The sequence below is a fragment of the Bos mutus genome, chromosome 5 (assembly GCF_027580195.1).
Source record: "Bos mutus isolate GX-2022 chromosome 5, NWIPB_WYAK_1.1, whole genome shotgun sequence".
NCBI classification, from domain to species: domain Eukaryota; kingdom Metazoa; phylum Chordata; class Mammalia; order Artiodactyla; family Bovidae; genus Bos; species Bos mutus.
Genome location: NC_091621.1, coordinates 107,524,481 through 107,539,206, shown reverse-complemented (window position 1 = coordinate 107,539,206; position 14,726 = coordinate 107,524,481). Strand labels below are relative to the sequence as shown.

The 14,726-nt window shown below is 56.2% G+C and overlaps 1 protein-coding gene across 2 annotated transcripts; it reads left to right on the top strand.

Moving 5' to 3' along the window:
* The first annotated feature begins 208 nt into the window (after positions 1-208).
* Positions 209-14,685, top strand: CSDC2 (cold shock domain containing C2). 2 transcript variants are annotated; one of them, XM_014482839.2, is made up of 4 exons: positions 209-577; positions 10,394-10,692; positions 11,982-12,104; positions 12,862-14,685. In XM_014482839.2, exons 1-4 carry the CDS (start codon positions 410-412, stop codon positions 13,022-13,024), a joined length of 753 nt encoding a protein of 250 aa, XP_014338325.2. In that variant the 5' UTR covers positions 209-409; the 3' UTR covers positions 13,025-14,685. The 2 variants fall into 2 exon arrangements, with proteins under 2 accessions (XP_014338325.2, XP_070227604.1); XM_070371503.1 differs by lacking the exon at positions 209-577 and adding an exon at positions 9,297-9,374.
* Positions 14,686-14,726: the final 41 nt, after the last annotated feature.

Genomic DNA, 14,726 nt, shown 5'->3' with positions numbered 1-14,726 from the left:
GGGCCCTGATGCGGCCTCCACTCTTCCAGACTCACCCTCCACCCCACGGCCTCCTGGCAGACAGACAGACACACACACACACACACACACACTCACCACCCTCCTTGCTCTCTAACTGCCAGGAATGCAGGCTGTCCCCAAGCTCTTCCCCCTTGCATTCCTCAGCAGCTACTCCCACCTGGCAGGGCAAATTATACCCTGGCCTGGCAATAAAAGCCACTTTCCAGAAAAAGAAGCTTCGGAGGCCCCGAGAGACGCAGCTCACTCTCTCACACTGCCCGTGTCTGACTCAGGGGCCCGGTGTCCCTTTAAGCAGGGAGTACAAATTCCCACCCCGGTCCCTCCCTCCTGCTCTTCCTGACGTCAGGAGGAAGGCGTGTGTGAGTGAGTGAGGGGCCTGAGGTGCCGCATGCTCACACACACACACACACACACACACACACACACACACACACAGAGTCAGACACACAGCACATCTCTCAGACCCATCCCTGCTCATCAGCTCCAAGCACGCCAGAGAGAGACGGAGTCTGAACGGCTGCAGGAGGCTGTGTGGGACCTCCGCCGCCAGGGAGAGGTAAGGGGCTAGGACCCTGGGACGTCGGGCGCTCCAGCCCTGGAAACTGGCTTTAACGATGGGGGGCAGAGGGAGGTGCAATGGTGAGAGGGGGAGGCTCTGGGAAGGTGGGCCCCCTCCCCTTGGGCTGGCCCAGCCCAGTCCAGTTTACAGAGGAGAGGCAGGCATGTGTGAGTGTGGAAGAGCCCACCCGGCCATCCCGCCCCCCTCCCTCGCTCTGCCTGGCCCCCAAGGGAAGCTGAGGCTGCGTGGTTCCCTGTGAAAGGGCGTCTGTGTGTGTGTGTGTCTGGGACTTGTGTCTGGCTCAAGAGGCAGAGAACAGCAGACACCTGCCAAGCCGTAGCCGCAGCCTCCTGTCTGGGAACCAGGGGGGAGAGAATGACTGGAAAATAATTGGGTTCCTACCAGACGCTGAAAGCGGAGTGCAGCAGGGAGCGACATGGATCGTTCCCCCTGGAATTTGGGGCTGGGGCCAGGGAGGGACCGTCGGGGGCGGGGGTGGGGTGGCAGGCAGACAGCTGGACCTGGAGCAGCTGTCTCATCCTGACTCTGTTTCTTCCGTGAGGTGTTGGGGATAATTGGGCTAATTGGCTTGGAGAGGCGGCTCCACGCTATTATTTCCCCGTGGGCTGGGAGCCATCCCCACCAGGAGCTTTCGCTTCTCCCAAGGCCACTCCTCTCCCAGGCAGGCTGGTCTCGCGCTGACCTCCACCCTTGCCAGGCGCAGCCCCTGGAGGGCAGGGGTGATCAGCCAGGGTCCGCTGGGTCCCCTGCCGTGGCATTCAGGGACTCAGGCAGCCTTGGGTAGTAGTGCCAAGTCCCCAAGTGGCCTGACCCTGGCACAAGGAGTCCAGGCGGAGATAAGGGGTGATGCTGGCACCCACAAGGGAGACAGCAGGTTCCTGCCAATCTGCCAGCCTGCAGACTCTTCTCGGGGAGAGGGGAGGGGGCCGCGGGGAGCGAGAACAATAATAAATACAGACTGTGAACTGCTGCATCCGCTGGGGCTGGGGGAGGGGAGGAGGAAGTGCACCCGGGTGGAGGGTGGGCCACCTTTCTGAGAGCCTGGCAGCATGCCTGCCTGGATGGGCTCCAGGGGAGGCCTCTCCCTGGGAAGGGGGCTGTCTGCAGCCCCCTGGGGGATGGGGAGCCTGTCCTGCAAACATGACTCTATCTCAGAAGCCTCTGAGTCCTCCAAATTCTGGATCTCTCCTCCCCCCAGCATTTCCTTGAAGTCTTTTCAAAAAACATCTATTTCCCATATTTGCCCCGCCCCTCTGGGTCTGTCTGACCCTCCTCCAAAAAAAAAACAAAAAGAAAAGACAGGTGTAAGTAGGAACCAGCTCACAAGGGCCTGGGAGAGGCCAGAGGACAATCTTGGCCACAGAGCTTTCTCCCAGGCCTGGTGAGAGGGGATGGGCAGTGGTCACGAAGTCCGCTGGCCGTGAAGGGAGCCTCCCTAGGAGGAACTTGGGGGTCCCACTTTGCTGGCTGTTGAGGGAGGGAAACCCGCAGGCTGGTCTGGAGGCAAGTCCCCCGGAGTGGCACCAGCAGAGGGCGCTCAGGGCCTGGCTGAGCTCATCACACTGGTCACAACTAACATGGCCAGGACCCGAAGACTCGGGGGAAGAGGAGGGCTCGGGGCAATTCGGACCTTTGTCCACGCAGACCATTATGATGGGAGGCAAGAAGCAATGGGGCGGCTCTTCCCCCTGCCCCAAGCCAGCGAAATGATGGGCACCAGGATAAGTGGCCTGGCATGCTGGAAATCCCATGGGCCCCGTTGATTTGAGTTCAAGCTCAGCCACTCTTAAGTATGACTTTGACCAGTCCATTCCTCTTTCCAAGGAGGGCTCAGAGTGGGAAAGCAACTTGCCCAGGGTCATACAGCACGGCGGGGCTGGGATGTGAGCAGGGCTCTCTCGTGGTGCCCATCCTGGCATCCATACCCTCACTAATGCCCACGAAGCCCAAAGGCCTTAATCGTAGGAGCCCTCCAGGGCAACCTGGGGACATGACAAGGAGGAGAGTTAAAGGGTCTCAATTAAGCTCGAGTATTGGCTGGGGCAGTGCCCCCCCACCCCATACACACACGCACACACACATATGCACACGCACACACACACACACACGCTATGGGAGAGGGAAAGAACCAGGTTTAATTAGGTCACCTCCAACTGCTCCAGCAGCTTTGGCACTGATGTATTTTAAGGAGTGTCTGAGAGGCTGGGAGAGGGCAGGGGCACTGGGGAAGAGTTGGCGTCTGCCTGGTGGTCCTGAGGCTGTCTCCTCGCCCTCCTCAGGCCCATCCTGGGTAAGACTTCAAAGTCCGGAAAGCCCTTCCCCCATCACCCTGTGTTCCCTGTCCTTCCCCCTAAGTCATCGGACCCACGCCTCCCACTGTCTGCTCCTTTTCAGTGGGGGCTTGGGCTGGGATGCTTTTATGGAGGGAGTTGTTTTTAAGCTTGCCGTAGTTGGCAAGTGACTCACCCAAGGTCACGGTCTGAGTCAGCACAAAGCCAGGAATAGAACCCCAAGCCCCGTTCTTCCTTCTGCAGGGGCGGCGGGAGTTTGCAGGGACCGGCAGGTCCTCCCTCCCTCCCTCCTGCCTGAGGCCTCTGTCCTGCCCCCACCTAGGGTGCTAAAGTGCGTGCCCCAACTGGCTGTGTGACCCCAGCAAGACTCTTCACCTCTCTGGGCCTCAGTTTACTCCTCTGAAGAATGGGGTTATAATGATAATTACCTTGTAGGGCTGTTGTGAGGAATAAATGAGGAATGGGGGCAAAGCGCTTGCACGCCTCTTGGCACGTGGTTACTAATCCATCGATGGTGGCCATGATCTTGCCGTGACCAACCACCCTGTGTTCTGCTTGTCTGTCTGTTCCCCACCGGACCCAGGCTCTCTCAAGGCAGGGTTGTCTCTTCTCCTGTTTGTTGTCCCAGTGCCTGGCAATCACACTCAGTTAAGCATGTGTTTTTGACAACCTCAGAGGAGAGGTGGAGTGACCCTCATGCGTCATCTGGATCAATGATGATTCATGTAGCCGAGGAGAAAATTGAGGCCCAGAGAAGGGCAGGTGCTTGCCCTAGGTCACACAGCACCGGGTGGTTGAGCCAGCTTCATTTCCCTGACCTGCCCAAAAGGAAAGGGATTCACAGGGTCAGCAGAAGACTCTGACAGCCATCTCCTGCCCAGTTCTTTTGGGGGAGTGGATAATTGGAGGAGCCCCAGCACCAGGCTGATGGTCACCTGCTGATGTGGCTGAATCACCATTCACAGCACCATGAGGCTATATCAGGACCTTGCCTAGGGTTATCTCTGAACAGCTCTGATGTTTTATTTTTACCTCCCCTGGCCTTTTGTCTGCGGAACTTCTGGGGCTTGATCTTCATGCAGGGAAATGAAGAGGAGCTTGGCTGGCAGGGTCAGAACCAAAATACTCTCAGGGGCACCACTGACACAGCTCCTTGGCTCCTCTTGGAACCTGGACAGGGACTATGATTCACGCTATTTGACAGATGGGTAGACTGAGTCTCTGGAGAAGGAAATGGCAACCCACTCCAGTATTCTTGCCTGGAGAATTCCATGGACAGAGGAGCTTGGCAAGTTACAGTCCACGGAGTCACAAGAGTCCATGGACTATTGGACACCACTTAATAAACCACCACCAGAGTGAGTCTCAAAGAGGAAGTGTTGAGACTTCCCTGATAGTCCAGTGGCTAAAACACCAAGCTCCCAATGCAGGGTGCTAAGGCTTCGACCCCTGATCAGGGAACTGTATCCCACATGTTGCAATTAAAGATCCCACAGACCACAACTAAGATCTGGTACAGCCAAATATCTAAATAAATAAATTTATTGTTTTGAGGGAGGGTCACCCCGCTAGGACACTCTAGAGCCAGGAGTCAATCCTGGGTCATCTGGGACTCAGGCTGTCCTCTTGCCCTCCAGCTGCTAGTTCTGAAGGGCATCATTCCAGGCCAGAGATGGCCCCAGGCAGGCACACCAAATCCCTTGGGGGTCAGGCTCTAGCTCTGTTTGAGTTGAACCAAATGTTCTACAAACACATCTAGTTCTCTGCTCTCGGTTATTTCCCCTTTGCTTTCTCAGGGAAAATTCTTCTGGGAACTTATCCTCAGAGGAAGATACCATTTGCTTTCAGACAAATCTGGCCTCTGTTGCTTACCTGCTGTGTGACCTTGGGCAAGTCACTTCACTTCTCTGAGCTTCAGCTTCCTCATTTGTAAAATGGACACAATTGTAATTTCAACATTTTGCGGCAACTGGGAGATTTAAAAATGGAAAATAATTTCCGTAGACTCCCTGGCAGTCCAGTGGTTACGACTTCACCTTTCACTGCAGGGAGTGCTGCTCTATTCCTGGTCAGTGAGCTAAAATCCCATATGAATGGTGGCCACAAAATCAAAACATAAAACAGAAGCAGTATTGTAACAAGTTCAATAAAGACTTAAAAAGGACTTTTTTGTAAAGACTGTATATAGCATTCAGACGATCAAAGCCCTGTCTTCCCTCGCCCCTTCTGCAGCAACATTCTGGAGAAAGAATCTGAGCTGGAGGCTTGCTCTGCATCCCCTTGTTTGGCTCTCTCTAGTTTCCCAGGCTACCCTGCACTGTGCAGCTTCTTCAAGTCCAGGGCTCTGGCATGGATCAGAGAGGCAAAGACTCTGTCCAAGGTCACACAGCAAGTCAGTAGCAATACAAGGACTGAACCCAGGACTCCTGACTCCCCACTCCAGGGCTCAAGTCAGACTGCCCTGGTTCAAGCTCTGGTTCAGACATTAATTGCTGTGTGGCCCCGAGTGAGTGACAGCCTCCCTGAGCCTCAGTTTTCTCGTCTACAAAATGGGGTCATAATAGCAAGAGCCTTACAGTACTGACACAGGGACTAAATGAAAGGAGAAACTATGAGGGGCAGGGCAGGGACCTAGTGGGTGGGCGAGTCCTTGGGGAAACAGGAGAGGTGAGAATAAAGAGTGGGTTTGGCTCCAGGGTCTCTCCTTTCACCCACTCCCTCTCCCCCTGCAGCCCGTGCCCACCTTAGCCACCCTGCCTGGGAGGAGCACCCTCTCATCTAGCACCTACTCAGTGCTTCCCACACTCCATCCCGTGTCGTCCTCACTGATGCCCTTGGAGGAGGTGCTCTCGTAATCCTCATTTTCTAGCAGAGGAAGGAGAGAGGGGAGATGCCAGCCCCAAATCCTTCCCAAAGGCCAACTCCCCACCTTCTCCCAGGGTGGGTGGGGTGATGGATGGGGAGTGGGAAGGCATACATGTCTATCGCTGCTGTTATTCCATCTCCTTCCCCTTCCCCTCTGCTGCCTGGCCCACTGCGGGAGGGGAAGGAGGAGGCTGCCCTCCACCCCTACCTTGGATAGTGCCCCTTACCCCTCCCCACTGCCCACGTCGCATGGAACCTGAGAGCCAGGCTCATTCAGTCTTGGGTCTGGAGGCCTGGCTGGCCGGAGCAGGGCCCAGCTCAGCTGCATCTCCCTGGCAACAGCTGTGGACCGCCTCAGCCCCTCCCCTACCTCCTTCCCTCCCCTCCACCCCCGGCGACCTCCCAGCACAGGCTGTCACTGCCAAGCACAGTACCAGGCCTGGGAAAACTGTGCAGTGGGCCGCCCAGGACCGCCTTGCTTCCTGGAGAAAGGGAGGTCGAGTTTCTCTCCCTGCCATCTGCCACCCTCACCCAGGTAGGGTAGGGGGCACCCAGGAGTGCACCCCAGGGCATCTCCTGCTTTTCTGCTGTCATCCTGGGTAGCTTTGCTGCCTGTCTTCCTTTTCCCTAACGGTGTTATTGAGGTATCGTTCCCACACTATATAATTTATCTGTTTATGATGGACAAGTCAGTGGCTTTTAGTGTATTTACAGAGCTATGCAACATCACGATAGTCAACTTGAGGACATTTCCATCACCCCCAAAAAGAAACTCTGTACCCATTAGATGTCATTCCTCATTTTCCTTCGCCCTTCCCAACCCCTAGAACCACTAATCTTCCCATCTCCATGGGTTTGCCACTTCTGAACATTTCACATACGTGGAATCAGGTAATATGTCATCTTTTATGACTGGCTTCTTCCACCTAGCAGCATGACTTCAAGGTTCAAGGTTTCAAGTCTAGCTGTCGTATAGCTCTATCAAAACTTCATTTCTTTTTATGGCTGAATCATGTTCTGTTTCGTGGTGAACCACATAAAGACATAAACCACATGTTCATCTCTTTATCTGGGGATGGGCCTTTGGGTTCTTTGCACTTTGGGGCTCTTATGAATAATGCTGCTGTGCACATTCATGTGCAAGTTTTGTGTGATCGCTTTTCTTCTTGAAGCTTCCGTTTTCTTCACTCTAAAATGGGGACAAGAGAATTCCCTGGAGGTCCAGTGGTTAGGACTCTGCTCTTTCACTGCCAAGGGGGCAGGTTCAATACTTGGCTTTTAAAAGTTAACTGATTAGCTTGTTGTTGTTCAGTCGCTCAATCGTGTCAGACTCTTTGCGACCCCACGGACTACAGGATGCCAGGCTCCCCTGTCTGTCACCCTCTCCCGGAGCTTGCTCAAACTCATGTCCATCGAGTTGGTGATGCCATCCAACCATCTCATCCTCTGTCGTCCCCTACTTCTCCTGCCTTCAATCTTTTCCAGCATCAGGGTCTTTTCCAATGAGATGGTTCTTTGCATCAGGTGGCCAAAGTGTTGGAGCTTTCGCTTCAGCATCAGTCCTTTCAATGAATATTCAGGGTTGATTTAATTAATTCAATTAGTTAACTAAATGGGGATAAAAATGCTAAACCTGGCCCCTGCCTGCCTCCTCAGGTGGGCTCAGAGAGAAAAACCGCACCTCAGCATGAAGGACCCTGAGGGGCAATTCTGACCCTCTGTCTGCCTCCCCACGCCCCCACAGCATCTCTGCGGGCTGGATGGGATGTGTTGGGGGCCTGCTGAGGGGGAAGGACACTGAATCTCCACCCCCAGGGACGGCAGAGCCAGCTCATCACCTTGACCCAGAAAAGTCCCACCTGCTGTAGGACATTGAACAGTGGCCAGGAGACCTGCCAGGGAGTTGAGTGGGGGTGACTCCTCAGCTATTCCAGTCCATGCAGGGCTCTAGAATCCGAAGGCATCTTAAACTCTTCCCTGGAAACTATGGATTTGCAGGGGGCAGAGAAGAGATGGAGGTCAGAAATAGACTTAGCTCAGAGATTCCCCTCTGGCCCCAGGGTGGTGGGGGGAGTGAAGGAATGGGGGCGAGGAGGTGGAGAGCCTGTCACCCTCACTCCTGTATGTCATGGGCCGTGGGCAAGTCTTTATATCCCTGCTTAGTCAAGCCTCACCATAGCCCATGAGGGAGTGAGGCAGGGTTTCTCAGCTCCGTTGTACAGGTGAGGAAGCTGTTGTTCAGTCACTCAGTCATGTCCTGCTCTTTGCGACCCCATGGACTGCAGCACACCAGACTTCCCAGTCCTTCACCATCTCCCAGAGTTTGCTCAAACTCATGTCCATTGAATTGGTGATGCCATCCAACCATCTCATCCTCTGCTGCCCCCTTCTCCTGCTCTCAATCTTTCCCAGCATCAGGATCTTTTCCAATGAGTTGGCTCTTTGCATCACGTGGCCAAAGTATTGGAGCTTCAGCTTCAGCATCAGTCCTACCCAAGAGTACTCAGGGTTGATTTCCTTTAGGATTAGCTGGTTTGATCTTGCAGTCCAGGGGACTCTCAAGAGGAAGCTGAGGCTGGTAGAAGTGCTACCCAAGCCAACAGCTAACATGCAGCGAAACTGGAGCTCTCCTGGTCCAGGCGTCCTGCTGGCCCCGCTGTGGCAGGCCACCCGCTCCAGGCTCAACAAATAGTCTAGCGTCTCTTGGAGCCAAGAGTTTTCCATCCCAGGGGACCCAGAGGGTGAATGGGTGCATGGATGGGGTAACTACATTCTCTTCCTTCGCAGAGAAAAATACAGGACGAAGGACTTCCCTGGTGGTAGAGTGGTTAAGAATCAGCCTTCCAATGCAAGAGATGCAGGTTTGATTCCTGATTTGGCAACTAAAATCCCACACACTCAGGGCAACTAACCCTGACCGCTCAACGAAAGATCCTGCATGCCCAACTAAGACCCGATGCAGCCCCCCCAAAATAAAAAGAATGATTTTTTTTTTTTAAGTTTATCCAGGCAGTGAGCTGCTGTCAGGGGAACTTCTATGGATTAGCATTGATAATAGCAATTTATCGGGTATCTACAAGATGTCAAATGCTATCACACACACACTAAATCATTGAAGCCATAGTCCCTTTGCACGGTAAGCATTCTCAACTTCCTTTTAGAGAGGAAGAAACTGGGGCTAAGGAAAAATCTCCAACATTACAAAGAGCTCACCATACCCCAGTCCTACTTCTAAGTATGTAGAATGTCATCTAATCCTCTCAGTGATCTCTCTATGAAATAAGAACCAATGCTTTTCCCATTTTACAGAACAGGAAACAAAGTCAAAGGCTATGAGTGTTGACCAAGGCTGCACAGCCGATAGTTAGAGAAGGATTCAAACCCAGGTCATTGGGGTCTGGAGCCCACACTCCCACCCACTATGTTGAAACTGTTGAGCGGCTTGCTTGAGGTCACCAGGTTACAGGTGACAAAGCTGAGATTCAGACCCAGGTCTATAGATTGGAAACTGCTGGTAATTGTGCCAAACTGTGTTCCAGGTCATCGGCCACTTTGTGCATCCCGCCTCCTAGGCCTCCAAGTTGAAGAATTGAACTACAAGCTAGAAGGACTTTGTGGTTAGTCTCAGTCAGCTCGGTCCACCATTAACAAAACACCACAGACGGGGGGCTCCACGGAGATATTTAGTGAATATCTCCATGGAGATATTCCGGTTCTAGAGACTAGCGGTCCAAGTTCCGTGTGGCAGCATGGTCTGGTTCCGGGGAATGTTCTCTTCCTAACTTGTAGACCACCCTGTGCTAGGGCTTCCCAGGTGGCTCAGCAGTAAAGAACCCACCTGCCAACACGGGAGATGCAAGAGATGCAGGTTCGATCCCTGGGTCAGGAAGATCCCCTGGAGAAGGAAATGACTGACAACCCACTTGAGTATTCTTGCTTGGAGAATCCCATGGACAGAGGAGCCTGGCGGGCTACAGTCCAGGGGGGTCGAAAGAGTGGAAAAGTAATGAAGTGACTTAGCACGCACGCACGCCCCCTGCTGGCTGTGTCCTCACAAGGCAAGAGGAGAGGAGGCAAGCTCTTGGGCAGGCATGAGGAGGGAAGGGTATCTCCTTCTAAGGACACCAATCCCATAATGAGGGCCCCACCCTCCTGACCTCATGTAAATACTTTTTTATTTATTTGGCTGCTCCGGGTCTTAGTTGCAGCACTTGGGAATCTTTAGTTGTGGCATGTGAACTCTTAATTGCTGCACGTGGGATCTACTTCCCTGACCGAGGATCAAACTTGGGCCCCCTACATTGGGAGCGAAGAGTCTTAGCCAGTAGACCACCAGGAAAGTCCCTTTCCTTACCTCATCTAAACCCAGTTACCTCCCAAACGCCCCCATCTCCAAATACCATCACATTGAGGGCTTCAGATTTCAATAGGTGAATTTTAGGAGAACACAGTTCAGGCTGCAGCAAGGTTCTAAGACCCTTTTGTCTTTCTGGTGAGGACCCTGTGTCAGGGAGGGGCTGTGAGTGGCCTGAACTCACGGTTGGGAGCAGCAGGCAGGCCCAGCCCTCCAGACGGGTGTCCGGAAGCTGCCCACCCTGGACCACACTCACCTGTACCTCTCTCTCCCCCCTTCCAGACGGAGCCTGTGGCTGGTGAGGCCGCCGAGCAGGGCCAGGCCGGGCCCTGCCCGTCAGGACGCCCAAGCCCTTCTCCGGCCCCTGCGCCTGGGAGCCCGCCCGGCTCTCCCGCTGGCCCCGCCATGACTTCGGAGCCTACGCCGCCCGCGGTCGTGCCCCCGCTGCACTCCCCCAAGTCCCCTGTCTGGCCCACCTTCCCCTTCCACCGGGAGGGCAGCAGGGTCTGGGAGCGAGGCAGTGTCTCATCTCGGGACCTGCCCAGTCCCCTGCCCACCAAACGGACCAGGACGTATTCAGCGTGAGTACCTGCCCCTCGCCCAGGCTCCGCTGATCTTTCCCAAGACAGGGCTCCAGGTGGGGCTGTCCGGCCTCTTCCTCCACCATCCCCTTTTGTCCTCACCCGAGGGCAGGGGAGCTGTGTAAGGACCTTCTAGTAACCACGAGCATTCATTCATTCAGTCTACCAAGCTGTATGGAGCTCCTTCCCCAGGGGATCCAGTGATAAAAAAGGCAACACCTCAGTCCACAAACTGCTTATAATTCAGGGGGAGTTTGTCCACAGTTCATGACAGTTGGCAGGGTTGGGGGTGAGGACCCAGCATCGGGCTTCAGGGAAGATGTCCTAGCTGGCCTTGGAAGATGTATCAGGAGAGGAGGGAAGCTGGGTACTCCTGCTGGATGAAACTGCCTGGCCAAGAGCCGTGGCACGTGGCTGACCTCTGGAGAGAGGTGGGCAGGCTGGATAGAGACCAGCCCTGGGCCTTCAGAATTAGGTCACTGGGGGGAGTCAAATTGAAGAGGAGATTTGTGCCAGCCACCTGGGCTTCCCTGGCGACTTGAACAGTAAAGAATCTGCCTGCAGTGTGGGAGACCTGGATTAGATCCCTGGGTCGGGAAGATCCCTGGAGAAGGGAATGGCTACCCACTCCAGTATTCTTGCCTGGAGAATTCCAGGGACAGAGGAGCTCGGCGGGCTACAGTCTAGGGGTCGCACAGTCGGACACAACTGGTAACTAACACTTTCACTCGTGGGGGCCACGCGGAGGCTGGTTTGGCTTGGCCAAAGGAGGGGTCTGATGGCAGGTGCAGATCGTCCCGTGTCCATACCAAGGCCAGGCACAGAGCAGAAGCTTAATAAGTGAGGCATGAAGGGCCGAGTGACAAATGAGCAAATAGGACAGAGACTGCTGCTTTGGGAGAGAGTGAGCTCCCTGTTCTGGGAGGTATTCAAGCCTAGGCTGCACACTCTTCACTCAGCAGTCTTACAACAGGAATTCGCGTAAGCCAGACCAGCCTCAGGTGGGGAGGGTCCTGTGTACAGAGAGGCGAACTGGCTGGCAGTCAGGCGGCCCACTTGCTGGGCCACCTGGGAGAACCAGTTTTCCCTCTCTGGGCCTGTCTCCTTATTGTCCAGTGGGGTGATGAGAGGACTGAACTAGTCGCACGATAGGTGGTTTCTGCTCCGGGGAGGGTTTTCTAGGCAGGCTCTGCAGGCAGGGCGCAGGAAGGCTGGGGTGGGGGGTGGTCCAGGGAAGCAGGGGGTGGCGTGCTCAGGCCACATGTCCAAGCCTCCTACCCTATCTTTAGGACAGCCCGTGCCTCGGCTGGCCCGGTGTTCAAGGGCATCTGCAAGCAGTTCTCACGCTCACAGGGCCACGGCTTCATCACCCCCGAGAACGGGTCGGAAGACATCTTCGTGCACGTGTCTGAGTGAGTCCCTCCCAGCTCCCCATTCTCGGCTGGGCCCTGCTACAGGGTCCCAGCAGTGCCTCCAAAATGCCTCCCTAGGCCTCTGCCCTCACTGGCTGAAGTCTGTGGTCCTGGCAGCTTTTTTTGCTCCTAGGGCCTTCAGGGGCAGGGGTGGAGGAGGGCTGGGGCCAGGTGGAGAAGGGGGAACCCCAGAAGCCCTGGGAGCCACCACCTGAGTCCTGGATCCTGTTTCCATACCATGGGGGTTTAGAGGGCTGGGCCAGCCCCTGGGCCTTTCAGCCCAGAGGGGGGCTAGGAGAGGCGGGGTGGTCTTGGTCTGGACCCCAGCCCTCATGCCAGGTGTGGCCTGTGGAGTCCCTGAGCCCTGAGCCTTGGGGACCTCCCCGAGTCCTCTCACACTCTGAACATTATAGCAGTGGTCCCCAACCTTTCTGGCACCAGGGACCGGTTTCGTGGAAGACAATTTTTCCATGGACCGGAGAGGGATGATGTCAGGATGATTCCACCACACTGCGTTTACTGTGGGCTTTGCTTCTATTATTATCAGCTCCGCCTCAGATCATCCGGCATTAGATCCCGGAGGTTGGGGACCCCTGCTTTATAGCATCGTGAGGGGAGGTTTTGATTTCTCTTTTACAAGTCTGGCTCTGGCTCCGTGGCCTCGGGAGGCCCAGGGTGAGGCTGCCCTCAGGCCAGACCACAGGGGCTGTCCAGGGACGAGGCCTCTCCCGGGCTGACACCCCTCTCCCCGCACCAGCATCGAGGGGGAGTACGTGCCGGTGGAAGGCGACGAGGTGACCTACAAGGTGTGCCCGATCCCGCCCAAGAACCAGAAGTTCCAAGCCGTGGAGGTGGTGCTCACCCAGCTGGCCCCACACACTCCCCATGAGACGTGGTCCGGCCAGGTTGTGGGCTCCTAGGCTGGGGGCCCCCGTGCCAGCCGCCGAGGGAGGGAGGGAGCCACACAGGGTAGACGGGCCGCAGCCAGCCCTGCGCCCCACCGTGCCAGCTGCGCCAGTCCCCCGGGTGGCCTCGGTGTGAACATGTGTGTCTGTGCTTGTGGACATGAGTGTGGGCCTCCATCCACCCCGTGACCCTCGTGTGAGCTGGACCGAGGCGGAAGCCACCAGACCTGCCTTCTCTGCTTACCTGCGTTCTCCTCCTGCCCCGCCCCGCCACATATGCACAGGACCCCCTTGCCCTCCTAATACCCATCCCAGGATCCACTGAGCCTCTGAGGGCCCGTGTCAGGCCTGGGGCTGGGAGTCAGGGCATTGGTGGGCCCTGCCCTACCAGCTTGCTCCCCTCGCCTCTGCCTCAGGCCTGGCCGGCGGGGTTGTTGGGGGTGACTCTACCTGTGCCACTCACATCTTCCCCTCTGGGCTGGGGTCTCCCCCTGGGACCTGGATCTCTCTCCCCCAGAAGCCAGGCCAGTGAGTGCTTTGGGAGAACCCCCTGGCCTCTTGCAGGGGAAGAGGGTGAAACCAGGAGGCAAACAGCCCCTCTTCCCCACTGCCAAGGCCCAGCCCCGGCTCCTTCCTCCTTTCCCCCCAGCACACTGGAGAGGCAGGAGGCAGTTTGGGGAGCTCAAGGCCAGCCCTTCCTCCGCAGCCTGGCAATGGCTATGAACTCCAAACTGAGGCCACATCCACCACCCTGGGCCACGCTGAGCCTCTCCGCCTCCGCCCTCCTTGGAGCTAAGGGTCTTCAGTGGGGTGGGGGCATAGCTCCCCAAGCCTGGACGGAGTTACCCCCTTTGCCCTGACTCACAAACCCCACTGATGCTCAGCCTGTGCCCACCCATCACAGCTGCGAGGACCCAGCAGTGGACACACACACACCCCTCAGGCAGGGCCGGGCAGGGGCACCCACCAGAATAAGCCCTTAGCCTGGGAGACCACCAGCCCTGCAGGCCCCTTGCTGGACCCTGTTCCCAAAGCCATGCGGTAGAGGCTCCCGCTGGCCCCCCACAGGCCAGTGGCTGAGGTGTGGTCCCCATCTTGTCCATCCCTTAAATGCGTGGCAGCCCTCTCCCCTTTGACCAGGACGGGTTTGTGTGCACTCTTGGGTAGTGGCCCCCCACCCCCGACACTCCCTTCCAGAGAACACATCACCTGGTGGGGGAAAAAACGGGGTTCAAAGGAGGTCTTTCCAGGGGGTCACCCTCAGGAGACCCAGTCTGAGTAAAAGAGGGGCCCAAATGCCCACGATATGGGGTCAGTGACTGTCTAGGAGGATCCCGGCCCTGTAGCTATGTGTACCCCACCCCTGTCCGGAGGCTGGAAGACCAGAGCTGTTAGGATGCACTGGCCAGCCCCCTAAAACTCAGAATGGCCCCAGTTTGAGCTGGGCCTACTCAAGCAAGGCCTGAAGCCTTTCACCTGAGGAACAGGCTCCCTGGCTTCCTCGGAGGAAGGTTTACTGGTGCAGGTTAACTCCTGGGAACCCCCAAGACACCTGCACCCCCACCAGGAGTAGGCTCCCCTCTTTTAGGCACCAACCAGGAGGCAGACTGTGTTAACAGCAACCCTGGGCCGCCCCACTCATGGCCCCACAGTATCCAGTCAGACCTCCTGAGACCCCCACCAGCCTCCTGGATCCCCCATCCTTCCTGACACTGGC